General features: G+C 40.3%; 1 protein-coding gene across 2 annotated transcripts in view; it reads left to right on the forward strand.

Annotated features, from left to right (window-relative positions):
* Positions 1–204: 204 nt before the first annotated feature.
* MYLK (myosin light chain kinase) overlaps positions 205–18,687 on the forward strand; it is a 215,834-nt gene continuing 197,351 nt past the window's right edge. The window contains exon 1 of one of the 2 annotated variants that reach the window (XM_030487009.1): positions 205–436. In XM_030487009.1, coding sequence (XP_030342869.1) covers positions 274–436 — 163 coding nt within the window. In that variant the 5' untranslated portion in view covers positions 205–273. The remainder of the gene's footprint in view (positions 437–18,687) is intronic. The other variant, XM_030487010.2, reaches the window with a different exon arrangement.

An 18,687-nucleotide genomic window follows, 5' to 3' on the forward strand; every position in this document is an offset into this window, starting at 1 on the left:
TCCCGGAGCAGCGGCCGCGAGCCGAGCTGAGCGGCAGGTGGGCTGCGGCCGGGGGAGCTCCGGCAGTGCTCCCCGGCCCCGCGGGGCTCTCCGTGCCGGCTACGCCCCGGGACGCGGCGGGAAGCCCGGGGGCGGGCAAGGGTGGGGGGGCACAGGAGCATCCTTTGCAGGGGGAGGTGGAGTAGGCGGGGAAGGAGGAGGGAAACCTGCTCCTCCGGAGGGACGAGGTAACCGCCTGCAGTGGGCCAGCCCAGCGGCGCGGGTTGCGGGCACATGCCGGGCTTGGAGCATCGGAGCCGCGGGTTTCCTGCGGGCGCCTCAGTCCAGGTCCCACCCAGTCCCCGGCAAGAGCGGCTGCTGGGTTCCTGCAGGGAGAAGAGCTCACCTCCGGCTCCCCTCCCAGAGAGCGTCAGCCCGAGAGCAAGTAAACCTCGTTGTAAGTACTTGTCATCTTTTTATGTGTGATTTGTTAGAGTTTTATTTTTCTCTGTTGGCAGGTAGCTCAGGACTGTTAAGAACGAGCATTTATAAGCTAGGCTGAAACGATTGTCTCTTTGGCTCTTCCCTGGACTTTCAAACATAAGGGTGTGTATGTGGAGGCACATGTAGAAATGTTGAATCACTGCATGTCTACATCGTTCATGTTTCAGACAAAATGTAGGTGGTGTTTGTTTGTTGGTTTTTTTCCTTTCCTTTTTTTTTTTTTTGTGTGTTTTTTTGTTTGGTTTTTTTTTTTTTTTAACTTCTGCTGTTCTTAAAGTAATTTGTACTGTGTTGCACAACATGCTTAGGCTCTCAGAGAAGGATAAATCCTGGTGACACCACTTCAACATCCTGCATAAGGATGGGGAAAGGAAGTGACTGCTTAAAATCATTAATTTGTGGGAGTGGGAGAGCATGTGAAATCACTTCTCTGCATGCTGCTTTCATGCTATGGAGCAATATGCTTTTGGGGATTCTTTGCCATATAATCCTCTTTCCTATATGTGCACATCTGGAACTCTGGCCTGGCACCGCTCCCTGCACTCAAGCTGGAAGGAGTACCATGGCAGATGAGCAGGGGCTGGAGACCTGGGATGAGAAGAGAAGGGAAGGATTCTCCCTCTTACAGCTTACAGATACTTTGTATCCCCAGTCTTTTCTTCTGCAGAGTAAATCTATAGGGATACTTCTCCTCGAGTCAGGAAGTAGAATTAAAAGCGTTTTGAAGCCTAGATTATGCTCTCTACAAAGAGAAGAGCTGAGAGGATAAGTGCAAATATCTGATTCCACACACCCTGCTTCTGAGGGTTTCTGAGCATTGAACTCTATAAAGGGTGAGCATGGAATTAAAAGGTGTGTTCCCCACTAAGACTCTCCAAAATGATGCCACCTTTTAGTGGAATGCTGGAAATACCATTTCTGCCAGCGAAGCTGTAAGGGGAGGAGTAACTCCTCTCACATTTTAAATCCCAAACAGAATGACTGTCTCCCTCCCCCTACTTCCTACACGTCTTTATTTTTTTTTTTTCTAATGAGTTGCATTATTACTTGCCAAATATGGGATGTGTCTTCCTGTGCAACTTTGTATTTGCTGCGATGTTCTTGGAACTAGGCTATAAGAGCACATTTTAGGAGCATTCCATTTTTAAACCAGAATTCAACTTAGTAATAACTGTCAGATGGCACATATAATTAATTTTTGTCTGGCACATACCCACAATATTTTCTGTTTCCTCAAATGATAGTGATCTTCTGTAGCTAATCATTATATAGTTTGGTTTGTAACATAGTGCTCATATAACACATTTCCATGATACACTTGTCCTTCGCATTTTGCATTCTAACACTACAGGAAAAGTGTTCTAACTCCAGCAGGAACTGGAGTGACTCTGTTGGTTGTAGTAGGTGAATGCTTGCCACCAGATGACCAGCCATCAGAAGGGCAGGCAGCAGGTCCCATGCTGGTGTGCGGTATGTTACTGGTATTTAACCTTTTTAGAGAGACATAAGCAGAAAGAAAGTGCCTGGTTTAATATATATCACAGCTAGGATCTTGTATAAATGTGGGAGCCTCGCAGTTGTTAACATCACTGACCCAAATTTTATTGGTCTTGTAGGGAAATCTTAAAAGGTCTGCTGCAAAGAAAGTTAGCAATCTGATACTTTACTATTGCAAGCATCTCTTCATAGCTCTAGTTGCCTTCCTACATGGTGCAAAGGAGGATGAAGGAAATAAATCAGTGAAGTTCTGTTGGTTCGCTTGTATAATGCTGAAAGGGAATTTATAAAGTCTGAAATGAGCAGTGACTACATATTGTTATTGGCTTAAGTTAAATCTAAGAGACACATGATTTTTCACCAGTTTTTGTCTGGTTTGAGTTCTCCCTGACTCCTCCTTTAAGGTCATTAGGACTTCCTTTAGGTGATGATCCGATTTTTACAGTCAATCAGAATCCATACCAATATTCTTACACAGGCCAAACACACTGTATTAGAAAAGCTATAAACCAACAGCTACAAATTGTTTTCAGAGCCCTCCTAAAACAAAATGCAGATGTAAATAGAGTTCAGAACTGCTCCAGATGTTGCGTCTTAAAACTGTGGATGTCTAAATCCAGAAAGTGTGCTCAGAAGCTTTGTTTGAGAGCCGTGTAGGGAGGGGGCTGATGTTTTTGGTTAGGCTCTGGAGAACCGGGAACCACGATCTGTGGTTGTTGGACTCTTCTAGGTAGTTTGGGTTCAGGCCTGAGGATGGGCTGGAAGGGGCTGCTTCATCCTGTGTTTGCAGAAAGATTCATCTCCTCTCCTTCATAAACTTGTCAAGACCATAGTAAAATGTGCTGCAGTCGTTTGCTTTTGCTGTGTTTAGAAGGGTGCTCAAAAGCTTTTCCAAACTTTATTCCACAGGTATGAGTTAGGAGGTAACGAAGGTAGTTTTTGGTTGGTTTTTTGTTTGCTTCTTGGGTTTTTTTGTTTGTTTTTCCTTGGCTCGTTAATACCTTCTTCTCTTTGATGTGAAATTGTTAATTTTTAACCTTCCATTGAAAGGTTGGATATCCTTTTTTTCATTGCTTTAAAAACATGTTGCTTACCTGTTGCAATAGACTTTTAAAACGTTTTCTGAGCTTGAATGACAGTGGTATCCACTGTTCCAGACAGAATCTTAGCAAGTCTTGTACAGCTGTCTTCATCCCCTTTACTGATGGAAATGTTTCCATGATGTGTGTTAGGATTACATATATTGTTTGGATTTCAGTGCCACACACAGAGAAGATATGACTAATCTATAATGCTGAAAAGGGTTCATTAGTGAAACCAGATGGATCCAGGTAGGATCTGGGCTTAAAAATGTATCACAGCTTTAATTGTCACCTATGTTGTCTGTGGTTACAGTATAGGTTTTGCTAAAATCTGGGTCTTTGCCAAGCAATTGTAAAAGGTCTGTTGAATGTGCTTCAGTAAGGTCTGTCTCTAATAATGTCTTCATTAAGCCTTTCTGCAAACAGAAGAGTATACTAATTGCCAGACTAACTGGTCATTTGGCTCTGAACAAGCTACTGAACACTAACTTATGAATGGAAACTTAAAAGGCTCATTTGCAACCTGCTACATCAAAGAAATACAAAAATGAAATGAAAATACTTTTGCACCTCTGTTGTTACTTTTGCTATTAAAGCAGTATAGAATTTCAGTTTAATTTTCCTGGGATCTTGACTAATTTCATAAACTTTTTTTGCCTCTGAAGTTTCAGCAGCTGCTCCCTACATAAAAGCTAGAAATAACTCGTTCTCTTTTGGTAGGAATGAAAGGAGAATTGAGCTCTATAGAAATGAGGAGATTAGAGCTCCATGAGGCATATACCCATTTAATGCTGCTGGAAACCAAACCTGCTAAAATAATCTTAACTCTCACTTCTGGTGAGGAGAAATTCTAGGGCGGGGGGGGTGGGAATCTCTTAGTGACTTATTAACAAAGGCTTTTTAGATTTACTGGGATTTATCATGTGAGCCTAATCTACCTTTTGTTCATCCAGTTGGCAGGCTTTAAGATTTAAAAGGGTCTGCAGAAACTCCTCCCCTGAATTTCTTATTTAATTAAAGAGGCTTGGTGCATTATTTACCTTTGAGTCTTCCATTTATGTGGGAACAATGGGTTGGGGTTAACATATTGTAAAATATTTGGGAATGCTGCATTGAAAGCAGACAGGGGAAAGAAACAAACTCTGGTTGTACCTTTAAATGTACACTGCTCTATAGGGGCTCACTCAATGTAGGAGGCCACTCCTACACATATACTGAAGTATAAATACAGATGTGTAATTCTACAAATTTCCCTGCTCAGTAAGTGCTTAAAGAGCCTTGATGCAAGTCAGTCTCCATTTGCTTTTGTGGGAGCTCTTCAGAGCCATTGGATGTGTAGCTCAGGCCTTGCACATACCGATACCTTATATATTTTGATTTGGTGGTTCAGCAAAGACAGACTGGTAGCTTTAGTTCTCTCACTGGTTCCCCCACTTTCTTTTCCTCCCCCACTCCATTCATTGTTGTAGCTCTGAGCATCAAGTTGCAGATAAAATGACTTCTGAGAAAGCAATGGGATGTGGCTTTTGCCAAAGGCAATTAAGTTCTTAGGATTACAGTTCTTTACTAAGTGTGTTCTTGCTGAATCCCCTTCCTCTTCTATTTGCTGGCACAAAGCAGTTTCTTGGCACTTACCTTCATTATAACAAGTCTGAGCATTGCTAAACTTTACTACAGTGTACCAACTCTCCAAATAAGTCTAGCAAGCTGCAGTGTCTTATGTTTTGAGGAGATTCTTGCTGATGATTCTTCAGTAAGAGTCAGCTTGACTTCATCACCTCTGCTGTAATTGGATTAAGTTCATTCACTTGCCAAAACCATGGCCAGCTGATGGCATATTAAATACTCAGACTGAAGTATTGTTTTGTATGCACAGGATTCTTCATGCCAAAAGCATTTTTATGGCTTGTGATGCAGCAAATGTGCCATAAGATACAGAATTGTCACCAACGGATGTTTTCAGTTGTTTTCGTCAACGAGAAAGGCTTAAAACACTCCGTGCATTCTGTTTGAAAGTAGAAGATATAACCTGTGGGAGAAGGAAGAGATGGTCTGATTGACAGAGATGTGCATCACTTGCTGTTTCTCCTTGGGAAATGTGATAATTGCTGAAAGTCCACAGGTGGTTTGAAGCTGCAGACCTCCTGTCTGAGGAAAGTGAGTGATGGCATGTGCTGTTTTACACACCCACTGCAGTTTATTTCTAACTGTTGCACAGCAGGTGAAGACCATTGCTCTGAGTAGTCTTTGTACTGCTGCTTCTGCTATTTTTAAGCTGTCTAGTGATCTGGGGTATTTGCCGAATGACAGGATGATGCCTAAAATGATACTGGAACTGTGTAGTGAAGGATAATCTGACCGCCAAGCCTGTAGTTTCGTTCCAAGACCTTTAATGAACTGTTTAAACCAGTGTAATCCAGCTTTCAGTGAGAAATGCTGCTAAGCAGCAAAAAAATAAAAAAATAAAAAAAACACTATCCCGATTGTTAAACTCAGTAAAATGTTAAGGGGTGAGTGGGTAATGGGGAGACCAAGGACTGAGTTGCAAATACTCTTACGAGGAAGATCAGTATTTGAATGTCTGGAGAGACACAGTGGTGCTTGGTCTGGCATAAACATGCTCTGAGATATTCCAATAATGAAAGGATCTCTGGTTTTGTGAGTTAGCTGTTCTTATCTGCCTGGAAGTATGGCAAGTTTCCTGTTTGCTTTTATGGCTTCTAAGAGTTGTGTTTTGCAGGCAGTATGAGTCAAAGGAACTACAGCTAGCAGTTCTTAGTTCTGATCAGGACATTGTTGCATTTGGTTTCAAGGTGATGTGGTTTTCACACATGTTATAAACTGATAAATACTCATGGTGCAAAACAATAGGTAAACAAGGTGAGACAGGGATGTGAGATTTTTCCACATCTACTTAGTGACAGTCACAATTTCATTTACTATGTAAATGTGCAGTGCAAATAATAAAGATGCCTGCTTTAATACCCCATTGTAAAATGTACATAGTTGTGTAATCATATTGTCTGCATTGTTAACTCTTATGAAGATGTCTCTTAACAGAATAAATATATCACTCTATTAATTTAAAAACAAAGAAATCACTGAGCATCCCTCTTGAACAAGGTTTAACAGTCTGACTGGGTAAAGAAAGTGTGAGGGCATGTTCTAGGTCAGGGAACAACTACCTCTATGATCTTACAGTGTTGCTTATATCAAAAGTTACAAAACAGAAACAATAAGCAGGCTGCATTTAAAATACACTGGAAAGAGAAATTTATTAAAAATGGCCTGCTTTACTCAGGTTTTTTACCTTAGATCTTTTATGATCATAAGCTTTGCTTTCCTTTTGTGGAAGAAGAGGAAGGTATTAAGTCAACATTTCATGTCTGAAAGTGTTACTAGCTCTCTGCACCACTCATTCAAGCCTAGCCTAGTTTTTGAGGCAAGAAACCTTTTCTATTTTGTGCAATGCAAATTTACTCCAGCGCTGTTGTGGGTTATGTTGGTGGGATCTGCTTGTATGCATGCTGCTACTGTTCAAGCACTGACATTCTGGCATTGGTGGCCTCAGGGAGTGCATTTCAGGCAGAGCCTGTGAGACTGTGGCAGAGGGAGCTCTGGCTTTGAAATGTAACAGCTGGTGTATGGGTGTCTCACCCCCAGCATCAGAGCAGTGCAATTCCTCTGACCTCAACAGAGTTGCAGCGTTCACGGTTTTCAGTAATGTGGGAGCGAAGCTGGGCCTATATTCTTTTAACTGGTCTATTTAGCAGCTCTTTTCCGTATGCAGTCTCCATGCCAGTGACAGGAGCTTCCTGGAACTGACAGGAGACACAAAAGGCCCTCTTCTCTAAATCACTGGACCTCAAGAATATTGAAAGGATGTTACAACAAGCCTCATAATACACCATTGTCAAGCTCTCTCTGAAGATGCCTGCAGTGGTATCACAACTCTAAGCTTTCCAGAGGGGGTGTGATAACCCCACATGGAAGAAAATAGAAGAGTAATGGTTTGGGTGGCTGTGAGGCGTTTTATGATACTACTTCCCCTGGCTGCAACTTGAAACCATCTGGAGGTATTTAATGCTGACTGAACTCCTATCAGTAAGAGGCAAGCAAATATCTGAGCACGTATTGTGCAATTGTTTTAGGAAGAGATCTTGGCTTGTGTGTCTACGCATGTTTGGGTGCATCTTTCTCATGGAGAGAGAATGGTGAAAGAACATTTGTTTCATTTTCTTATTTCCCTTTCTTCTTCCTACTCATTTTCCTGTTCCTTTGCAGTACAGCAGTTTTTCATGTTGCTGTGAAAATGTCTGTGCTTATGAGTGGAGCGAACATATTTGAATGGAAGAGGCTGCTGGGTTTTAAAGTCTGAATTAAGTCAGCATTCCCACGGGAGTTGCAGAGTTTGCATTCTGTGCTTCCTTCAGCCCTGCTCAGGGGTGTGCGTTAACAGTGTGTAGTACTCTTGCAGGAGAGTTTGTGGCAAGCTACCTCTTGTGTTGCTGGCAAAAGAGGCTTGAGTCAGATAATTTAATTTTTTATTATTTTCTTGGCAATCAGTACACACTTCTGGTCACTAACTCAGATACTGAGGAACAAGAACACCACAAACAAGTAATGGAGTCAGATAAATACTCGTAATTACTCATCCCTTTCCCTCATCGTCACCACTGCAGGTTACAGAATCACAGCAGCACTAAGGCAGGCTGTCCCTCAGGGGCGTCCCTGCCCCTTTGCCATGGAGGATCCCACAGAGTGTCTCCAGCCTTCAGCAGTGCCATCTTCCTCTCCCAACCCCTTGTATCCAGGTGCTTCTCTGGCTGATGGATGTTTTGGTGCCATGACCGGGCTCTGGTGTGTGGGGTCCCCCTCAGCGCCAGAGCCGATGGGAATCGGATGGGACCGGCTCAAGGTGGCTCGTGGCCTCCTGACAGGCTGCCCCACTGTGCAACTTGTCACTCACACCACTTACAATGTCACTATGTGGGATGTGAATAAAGGTGCGGCTGTGGGATGGCAGTGAGTATCCGTGTGGGAATCCCCTCACACTGAGGTGCAGGTGAGGAGGCAGGAGCTGTGCTGTGTCTGCAGGAATGGCTGGCCTGAACGCCTGCAAGGCGGGCTCAACAGCACTCCCTCCATTTTGTCTCAACCCTGACCTGTGGGACCAAAGCGTTATTGCAACTGATGGGGAATTTTCCTCAAGTTATATGCTTAAGACAAGCTGAACATAGGTACTGGGCTACTTACTGATCAATTAAGGACATCTCACAAAGAGTGAAAGTCATTGGGGCTGTTTAAAAGTCTGTTTTATATTTGATATTTTTCAAATGCTTCCAAACTTAGCAGAAGTATTGCTCGTTCCTTTTACCTGGAATTGTGCCATTATCTAGTTAATTTCAGATGACTAAGTATTCTCATTCAATCTATTTAGCTCTTATCTGATAGGAAACTCAAAGTTATATTCAAATTATATTTGAAGTTATATTCATTCTCCAAGGTATTTCCAAGCTATAGCTCTGAATGTTGAGGTATGGAGGCAAAATTGGTAGCCCTGGTTAGCATGAACAGAAATGGGGGCTCAGTTCCTGACCGGCCTGTGGTGACATCCAGAAAATGAGGTTGCAGAGGTTTAAGACTCACATTGCATCTCAACAATAAGGACAAAGTCAAAGGCGTTCAAATCATTTTCCAGGTAAAATAGTGCGGACCTTACTCCTTTCTCCACATGCATGTTCTTGACCTTAGACTTAATGTAATATCCTCTAACTGCAAACTCCCTAGCACTTTATCCTTTTCACTTTGTCTGAGATGGTAAAAGTAAACATAAATGTTTAAATACATTTTCGTACTTGATGTCACATTGTTTTGGGGGGTTTTGTTATATAGTTTGTACTTTGCTTGACAACTAACGTAACCTGGTTTGAACTTGCTGCGATTGCTCATCAGTGCATGAGCACTGTGCAGCGTTCTGTATGTGTGACAGATACCTGTATATTACTTTAGCGCAACGTATGGTTATTGGTAGTGGTGTATGGAACTGTACTAATGTAGCCCACTTTTCACCAAATTAAGGAGAAAAATGTGTGGTATTTTGTGTCTGTTCATGCTTGTTATATGTTCTGTGGTGAACGGAATTCATTATATAGCTTTCCAGTGCTGGTTCCTTTCTACCTTGTTTTATTACAAACATAGGCTATGAGACAGACTGTCAAGAGCAGGCATTAGAGTTAACTTTGTTGAGCTTTGTTAATTTTTGTTCTGTGTAACAGAATCTTTTTCCCCAAGAACCAAACAACGGTTTTTTCTTTTAAAACTGTAAGAGTTATAAGATAATGAATGGAATTGAGCCTCCAAACAAAGGATCTATTGTCTGGAAGACAAACTCACTGCATTTCTTGTCAGTTTTTTTCTTCTGTCCAAGATTACATTTCACTTACAAGTCAGGAAATACGGCTTTGCTGATTAAATTTTTTTTGAGGCATAAACAACTTACTGTCTTCAAAGATGGTGATGTAAAATGAAATTCTATGATGAATTAGAAAATGGATTAAAATCTTGGTTTACCTGGATTGGTAAAATAATTACTTATGGATGTCTGTACCATACCTAGAGACATAAAAGGTGCTTTCAGGGGGAAAGGTGTAAAAAGAAAAACTCTGGCACCTGTAACTAAATTGTTTTATTTTCTATTTTTTGCTCTTCATATCTGTTGCTGTCCCACTCCCTCCCCTGCTATGAGAGATAATGAATATGTTTGTTTTCTGTCAACTTCCTCCTTTCCTGATATTACAGTAGAGAAATAAAAAAATTAATCCAGAAGCTGCAGAAGAGGAAGAATACCATCCATATGTGTATTTTATTGTATTGTTTATGGATAATTATCATTCGATACTAAGAGGCAGTGGTCAGTACACTGAGAGAAAGCCGATCTCTAAGACAATATTCCTGTATTAAACCATGCAATGAATGGATCTTGGTCATTGCTTATCCTCAGGAAGTGGTGCAACATGTGGGAATGCTGAGTCTACCTAAAAAACGAATAACATCAAACTGCCTCAGCGTTCCAGTTAGCACAGCATTGTGTCCAACAAGTTAACAGAAGATTCTTCAAAAGCTAGTTTTGAGATCTACTTCCCTCCCTACCACTCCAGTTTCCACAGCTCTCGTGTTAAGAATATTAAAGGATACATACCTGTTTAGTCCCTTAAGTGTCTATTTATGGACTTGTTGTCCAGGAGTTTAATACCTTTTTGAACCTATGGACATCCTTTGCATTTACAGCCTTGCGTGATAGCAAGTTCCAGAAGCTTGTAACCTGCTGGGTTAGACAAGTTTATTCTATTTAAATGGGTTTATTGCTTGTTTCAGCAAGTACTGCCTTGTTCTGGTGTTGTAGGATTTGGCAAATTGCAGTTCTGCATTCAATAGCTGATAAGTTTTGTGTTATACCTGGCCATATGAACCCTCAGCTGCCTTCTCTCTAAGCTGAGGCATCCCAGCCTCTTTAGTCTTTCTGTAAAGTATCTGTTCCATTTCCATTTGGTCACCCTTTTCTGCATCCCTCTAACATTATTATGCCTGTCTTGGTATGTGGAGAGCAGATGACAGCACTGAAGCTGTGGGAGTGCTCAGGCTATGTTAAACGGCAGAAATGCCGTCTTGCTTTCTTTCTGATGATGTTCCATATTTTGCGGTTTTTTTTGACTGCCACTGAACACTGAACCAGTGACTTTAGAGAACTGCCAAGGATGGTTCCAGCTTCTGAGCAGTTTCTGAATTACTTGAAATTTATCTATGCCAAAGCCTACCTGCCAACTTTTTTCCTAGTTAGTGTTGTCGTTGATGAACATGGTGTGTAACACCAGTCACAGCACTGATCCCAAGGACTGCACTGCTGATTCCTATCCATCTTAAAAAGTGTCTGTTAAGCTCTATCCTTTTTTTTTTTTTTCTAACATGCTCACTCTTTCTGTGAATCGAGTCATACTTGTCAGAATGTGGTTCCCTGGTCCCCCTGTACAACCCTTCCTGTAGCTGAGTTATGCAGGCAGGATCTGCGAGTCCTCCAGTACAGAGGCTTTCTATAATGATGGCTTGCACACCTTGCCTAGTGTTTCTTCAAATTCATATTTTGAGTTTCTTCAGAACTTCTGTAAACATTGATCTTTTCCAATGATTTATTAACGTCTAATTTCCTTGTTTGGTCTAGTATTTCCTGAATTTACTTTGGATTGATCTGGCTCCTCTGCCAGATTTGCAACAAAGAGTGCAATGGGTGTGGAAATCTCCCTAAAGATTTCAGCAGTAAAGACTGATGTAAAGGATTCACTGAGCTTCTCTACAGCTTTATCATCGTCCCCATCTGTCCCCTTTACACCTTTGACATCCAGCAGTTTGACTGCTTTCCTAACTGGCTTCCTGTTGTTGATGTACTTAAAGAGCTGTTTACTAGCATAGTGATCTTCATTCGTAGGCACTTTTTGGATTGTCTTTTAGCCCTCTTGATTTCCTGCTTACATTTGACTTGCCATGTCTTATGGGCTTCCCTGTCTTTACTTAAGCAATCCATTTTTGAAGAGCTGACCTATGCCCTGCAGTACTCTCCTAACTCCCTGAGGCTTCTTGCTTTTTCAACTGCTCCTTTTTAGTGTCTTCTTTCTTTCTTGCCATATTCTTTTATAGTTCCCTTTCTTAAAATTGAGTATCTGTACAGTTGGTGACCCTTAGTATCAGTGCTATTCTTTGTGTTACCTTTATAGACGTCTCAGTTTTCGCTTGTACCCTATGCTTGGAAATCTCTTTTCCACTGGAGAACTGTACATGGATCTAGAATAATGACTGACACTATACCATCCTTTTCTTTCCGCATGGGCAAATTCTGGGTGTTTCTGAATGTCCTTGTGTGTTGTTGATACATGGCAGCTATTAGTATTGTAATACTCTGCGGAAGCCACCTATTAAAATTGAGAGGCACAAGCATGGGCATGAAGCTGTTCTGGGTGCTAATGGAGCTACGTGTATTACCTTTTGCATGCATACAGCATATACAGTGATGATTAAAACTTTACAATTATACATATTTTACTTAATAAAATTCAAAACCTCTACACTTAAAACACCCAGGAAGAAGATAGCCTTGCTTTTCCAGTTTTGCAGGCATGGAAAAAAACCAAAGGAGAATACTCTGTGGTTGTATGAGGTGTCCCTGTGGACCTGTTTGCAAGAGCTGAAATGTGTTTATATTAATTTCTGTGCAGTTACTGGAAGATTGTCCTTCTTCCAAAAAGCATGTGCATGCATTTGAAGGAGCAATACAGATTTTTATTCTCTACAGATGCACTTTGAAAGGCTGCTTTCACAGATGCAATCTAGCATAGAAACAATATATACAAGTCATTGATTAATACTGTTTAGTCAAAGCTGATCTTAACCAATAACACCTAGATAGCTGAATAAACCTAGCACTGTGTTCTCTTTGCACTGTATCAGTAAAGTCACATATATTATTTTTATTAGGAGCACCATGACTGGAGTATTTGGTTTGTTTTGTATTCTGTTGTTTGTTTTCTGGGCCACATCAAATCCCCTGCTATAGAAGTCACATTGCACTCTATAAATAAAAACACCTAAATATGCAGAGCTTGTCTGTTTGAGCCTTTACTTACCATGTGAATGCTGGACCCATCTTGCTTCAAATCTAGCTATATGTATGTGCTTTGTTGTTGAAGATCTTAGATTCAAGCCTACTACATATCTGCCTGGACCAGAAAGCTGTTGGAAATGTACGAGTTGTCTCTATGTGATGACTTTGTTGAAGACTTGCAGGAGTTCCCCATCATAAAAGGAGCTAAATAATGAAGTAGAGTTGTATGCTTTAAAAGTTACTGCAAAAAAAAGTGAAATTGTCCAGAGCAATTTCTTCATCAAAGATGACAGGAGTAACATCTGTGGTGAAAACCCACACCTCATCACTTTGTTGTAATATGCACAAGGGAAACTATGTTAAGTGAAACAGTTGTGTGTCATAAAGAGGAACTGAACTTCATGATACAGAAGACTTCTTACGGTCCTGTATCTGACTAATCCATTCTCTGGAGTTATTTCTTATCATCTGAAACTACAGCGGATGTCAGGATCATTTGTGATCATTGGCTTCTGTGGAGGTATTTAACTGCAGAATTGTTCTCAGTGCCAGCCTTCAGGAGGATTTTGCTCATTATATAGATATAATTTTCTACTTTACAGTTAGACCAGTGGGTTTCTGTACCTACTCCAGCCAGACTCCACTTGTTTGATACTTGGGTATCAATAATTTTGAGCATATTAATTTGTTTCTCTAACTGTAAAATACATGCATTAATATGAATAATTTTCAGGATTTCTACTAGAATGTTTTTCAAATGGTGTGGTCAAATACATAGTTCTCACTACTTTCATCACTAAGTTTCAAATCACTTTATAAAGAAGTATCAAAGGGAAAGGCATTTGAAACGACTTCTCTAAGGCCTGAAAAGAGGTAAGAAAGATGAATCTTCTGATTCCATGTCTGAATGCAATGTTGTCTTATCTTAACCAAAATCAGTTTAGGAGTTCACAGCATAAAACTTCAGTGAATACACTTGCATTACTTATAGTGTAGGCTTAATCTTGATTTAGCTTAATGTGCTGGGGGCAAAAAAAAAGGCAAGCAGGAAAGTCACTTATAAATGCAAGTGAAACCACAAGAATTTCTAGGTGTTACCAAATATTTAAGTTTGCATCTTTAAATTGTGTGCTTTATATGCAGAATTGCTGGACCTTATTGGAGAATTATTTTTAGGTGAATTTTTTTAGTCCAGTTCTCTTGGAGGCTTATGTAAGGTTTTGCCCGTACTTGCATTAATATTAGATCTGATGGCTCAGCTGGATTAATTACATCAACATATTTAGTTTATTTAGTAGCAAGCCAAAGTATTGATTTCTTTCACCACTAGAAAACTGTAAAGTTTTCAAAGGTTAATTCTGACGGCTTATTCTCCATATCTATTCCACCCTATCTGCAGACAAAGAAGATTTTTAAATGCTTATAAATTGGACATGAAGCTATTAACTGCTACCTTTTGGAAATTCGTAGTCCAAATCCTATTTTTAGGATTTTTAATCACCCTTAAACTTATTACATGGATTGCCAGTACCTTGCCCATTCCAGATCATAAAGTTATTCACTCTTTTCCATCTTCAAATGATAGAACCTCATCATGATTTACAGGAAAATTGCTCTGCAGTTTCCAGGTTTATGGAAAAGGCTTCCAGAAAGACTTCTAGTAATCTAATTTTTGTTGGGGTTTTCTTTCTTGTTGTTGTTTTTTTGGTGCTTTTTTTTTTTTGTTCGTTGTGTTTGTTTTCTTGTGTGGTGGTGTTTTTTTGTTTGGTTTTTTTTTGGGGGGGGGTGGTTTTTTGTTTTTTGTTTTTCAGTTTCCAGGAAAATAAAAAGCTTTGAATTCTTTGACAAACATTGAATCTCAACTTGTGAAAACAGTTTAGGTTTAGTGTCAGGACTTGATGTTGGTATTTAGAACAGTTCTGGTTAACTTAAATTCAGAACAAGGGCTGATGGCTCCCTTTTGTATTATGGAGTTACGTAGTACAACAATGAACTTGGAGTTGTGTTATGTCAGCTGCTGTGCAAACACTGAGGAAGACCTTGTCACTGCCCCCAAAGGGTTTGCCCAAGATAATGAACAGCTGCTTCCAGTGCAATGATTTATATACTTTTTCTTTTCTGGAGGGCTTTACTGATCTGATAGAACTGAATAGGTCTGATTTGTTTGTTTCTTTAATCTTGGGGGATTTGCTGTGCTTCTGCTTTTACCCCCTGCTTTTCCAGAAATGTGTGTCCTTCATTATGTCTTAACAACACAAGTAATTGAGTATAGGCCCTATAAAACTACTTGTTTTATCATTTGAGAAAGAAAGATGGGAAACAAAAATCTTCTTCCTAGTGTGTTACCTTTTCTCATGCTTTAGAAGAAATGCGCTCTCAAGTTTAGATTTTGGCAGCTTCAGCTTCCAGCCACTGGGTTTTGGTATGTCTTTGAGATAACATCCGGTACTGCTAGTCTCCCTCTGAAAGCACTTCTGCTCTGTGTGCTAAGAAACATTGTAACTATCTTAAACTGCACTTTGTACAATTTTTTGTTACAAAAAACATATATATATTATATTAATATATATGTGTTAATATATTTTCCCCAATCTCCAAATCGTCATGCCCCATTTAATTCTCTTCAGAATTATTCCATGCCCTTTTAAGGGTTTATATTATTATCTATACCATCAAGGCAGCAGCCTGTGACTCTTCTTGGCTCTTATATTAGAGGACTCGCATTTGCTTCAGTGAGGTGGTAACATTTTTCATTACATGTGTGTATGTCAAACTGAGAGGCTTTGCTTGCACTTCGAAGTTCTCTGAAATAGTAAATCTAAACCCGAGCGATGGTGGGGAGAAAAATGCTAATGGTGTATGTCCTTTAAAGAAAAAAAGAGAAAAAACCCAAAGGAGAGGAAGAGCTAACTAGGCCGTGGGGAATGATCTTGACTATGCCTTATTACCACAGCTTTATCCTTTCCAGCTCTTGAAGATGCTGTCAGTTATTGAACTCTGACCCTATTAGTACATTGGAGGGATGCCTATAGATTGTGGTATTGATATTGTTTCCAGATGGCTTCCTGGCAGGCTGATTGGCAACACGATGTCATCTTTGAGGGTGAATAGTGTGGATTTCAAGCACATTCTCCACCCCCCCTTTTCTTTTTCTTAGCTTTTTTTTTTTTTTTTTATTAACAGAGCTTGTCTCAGCAAATAAATAGCAGTCATTGGGTTGGTTGCTCTGAAAAACAGTAGTCTTGTGGTAAGCTGAATTCTGTGGATTTATTGGAGTCTATAGAGTAATACAGTAAAAGGATACGATATCTATATTGCTTGCAGAGATATAAAAGCACTGTAATACCTGCTTCTCCTTCAGTCAGCAGGCAGCTGTCTTTTGAAGCTGCATGTATCCTGTGCATGTGGAATCCATGGGATAATCCCAGACATGTTTCCTCGGACAAATACTGGATTTTACAGGGCATAATTCAGAGACCGGAGTTCAGTCAATGCAGCAGGCAGCAGCTGTTAGAAGTTCTTGAGATACCACTGTTTAAGAATTGTCTTCTTGTTTTAGCGCGATGCATCCCTGCCCATGGCAGAGGGGTTGGAACTAGATGATCTTGGGGTCCTTTCCACCCTATCTAGTCTACAGTTCTATGATTCTATTTTGTGCTTTACCCAGGTAGCACTGAACAGTCTTGATATAGGTGTGAAAGGGTTAAACTGAATTGCTGACAGTATCCAGTGGGTCAGAATAAATGACTGAACTGTCTCTTCTAATCTTCCTCCCTGTCCCTTTGTGACAACAGTGTACTGTCCTATCCACTTTTCTGTGCTGCCAAGAAATAGCTTCTTTTTAGTTGACATACTGTTTTGTTTGCACAATGGCCACATGTGCAGCTGGTTCCATTTAACCCATGCGACTGAAACGGTTTGTGAAGTGGCTTCTTATTTTTATTGTTAAAGCAAAGATTAACCTCTAATCTCTTTTTTCTTACAAGGGGATTTCTTTCATATATCAATATATGAAGTGAAGACTTTTTGGGCAGAAAAATCAGCTGCAGTTCTTCTTTTGGATCTGAGTTTTTTTGCTCCTAAAAAAATGTTTCATTTCTCTGAAGGGAAAGGATCTGGATTCAGTGGGAATTCCCTATCCTTATAAACTGAAGAGTAGCTTACTTTCTTGGCAGAATTCGCAACCTGTGCTGTTTCACTGTCACTAACTTTTAAAACCACTAAATTTTAAAACCAGTTTAACTGTATCTAGATGAGCTGTTCTCTATGCAAACAGTAGTATACAAACATTTTGTGCATCGTAACTTAGAAGGAGTGAAATGAAAAGTTGCCTGGATTTTTTTTCTTCCACCTTCATTGTTCTGCTGTTTCATACCACATCGACATAAATGCATGATTATACCTATGGACATGCTAGGGCACAATTTTCTTTTTTTTTTTTTATCTGTTGATCTCTTTTAATGTCAGAAGATATCAAGATGGAATGAGATGATGTGCTTTGCTGACCTTGGGACCCCACATACCCCCAAGTGGCTTGTGCAGAAAGTGTCTTGTTGGAAGGTGGATGCTGTAGCTCTCAAAGATTATTGCACATGTTTTAACGTATAATTTAGGGAGATCATTGTACTGTTGGACTTCTGGCACTAGAGGAGAAGGAGATAATAAACTGTTATAGGAATAAAAGCCCCAGACAGAATTTCAAACTTTCATAACAGTTCTTGTTGCGAGGAAGCTCTGAAATTGCAGTGGTTCTGAGCCAGGCCATGCTGTAAATCTGAGATGCTAGAGACAACTTGCTAGTAATGTTCTCTGAGATTTCTTACAGAAAATGTGGTTCTTATTGCAGTATGCCTCCTCATTCCAAGAGGACTGGCGGCTGGTTCTGCTACTGTTTATGCCAGCAAGGCCGTAACTCTGTTTTTCTTCTTAATCATCAAATTAATTTTCTTCTAGAACATGAAACAGAGGCTTCCTTTTAGATACAGGCTTAAGGTGGGTTTAAACTTACTACAACCTCTAGGTTGGTAGTGTGCAGTATAGCAGAGAGAGGCTCATGTTTTTGGGAAAGCTCTACTTATCTCCCTCGCTTAAATTCAGTCTGTGGCCTGTCCTCTGTCAGCTTCACTACTGAGTCCTACCTGTTTCTGTCTACAGCCAGGCCAGTAAAAATGCCATAGGGATTTGAAATGATGCATGCAACACATAATGGGAGAAAGCCAACTTCTTTGCCATAGTTCTAAACCAACTAAATCCCTAATGTATAATTTGTCTTGTGTATATCTGGCCAAATGTTCCCATGCAGTAATTAATGGCAACTGTCTGGTGAGCAATCTCTAGTGCAACAATGACTAAAGCTTTCTGTGAGAAAACTTTTGAGGAACACAGTGTTCCAAAATCATATCACCACTTCTGTTTTCTTCTGAGGACCCACAGCAGCCTGAAGAATACAGAAACAACCAAAGTCTTGCTCTAGTTGGTATTACAAAATTGAATTAATGTGGAGAGAAAATACATATCAATGTCACTGGCTAGTGTCTTCCATAGGAGAAGAAACTACTCCAAAATAGGTTCATTGCCATAGATGTTAGAGCGGGGCAGGGAGTGCCTTGGCTTAGTCTGTCTAAACCAAGGAAATCTGAAATAGAGGTTTATGTTCCCAGCTTAATTCTTAAAGTTGTGGGCAGAGAGGAAGGAAAGGAAGTGTATTCAGTGGTATGAGGCTAGAGGCAAATTGCCCAGATCTGCCCTCAGAACTGTAAGCACAACTTTCAGTAATTTCAGAGGGAACTGCACAACATAATGAAAGGATAATGTGGTACACAGAAGTATCCAGCTCCAGTACTGTCCTTGCAGAAAATGAGACCCAGTGGTCCAGGGGGGCCTGTCCAGCCTTATTTACAGTAGCTGTGCCATACAACCTCTTTCATACTCTGACCTTTAAGTGGAATTAGGCTTGCTTCTTTAGTTAGTGGG

The sequence above is a fragment of the Strigops habroptila genome, chromosome 5 (genome assembly GCF_004027225.2).
Source record: "Strigops habroptila isolate Jane chromosome 5, bStrHab1.2.pri, whole genome shotgun sequence".
In the NCBI taxonomy this organism is placed as follows: Eukaryota; Metazoa; Chordata; class Aves; order Psittaciformes; family Psittacidae; genus Strigops; species Strigops habroptila.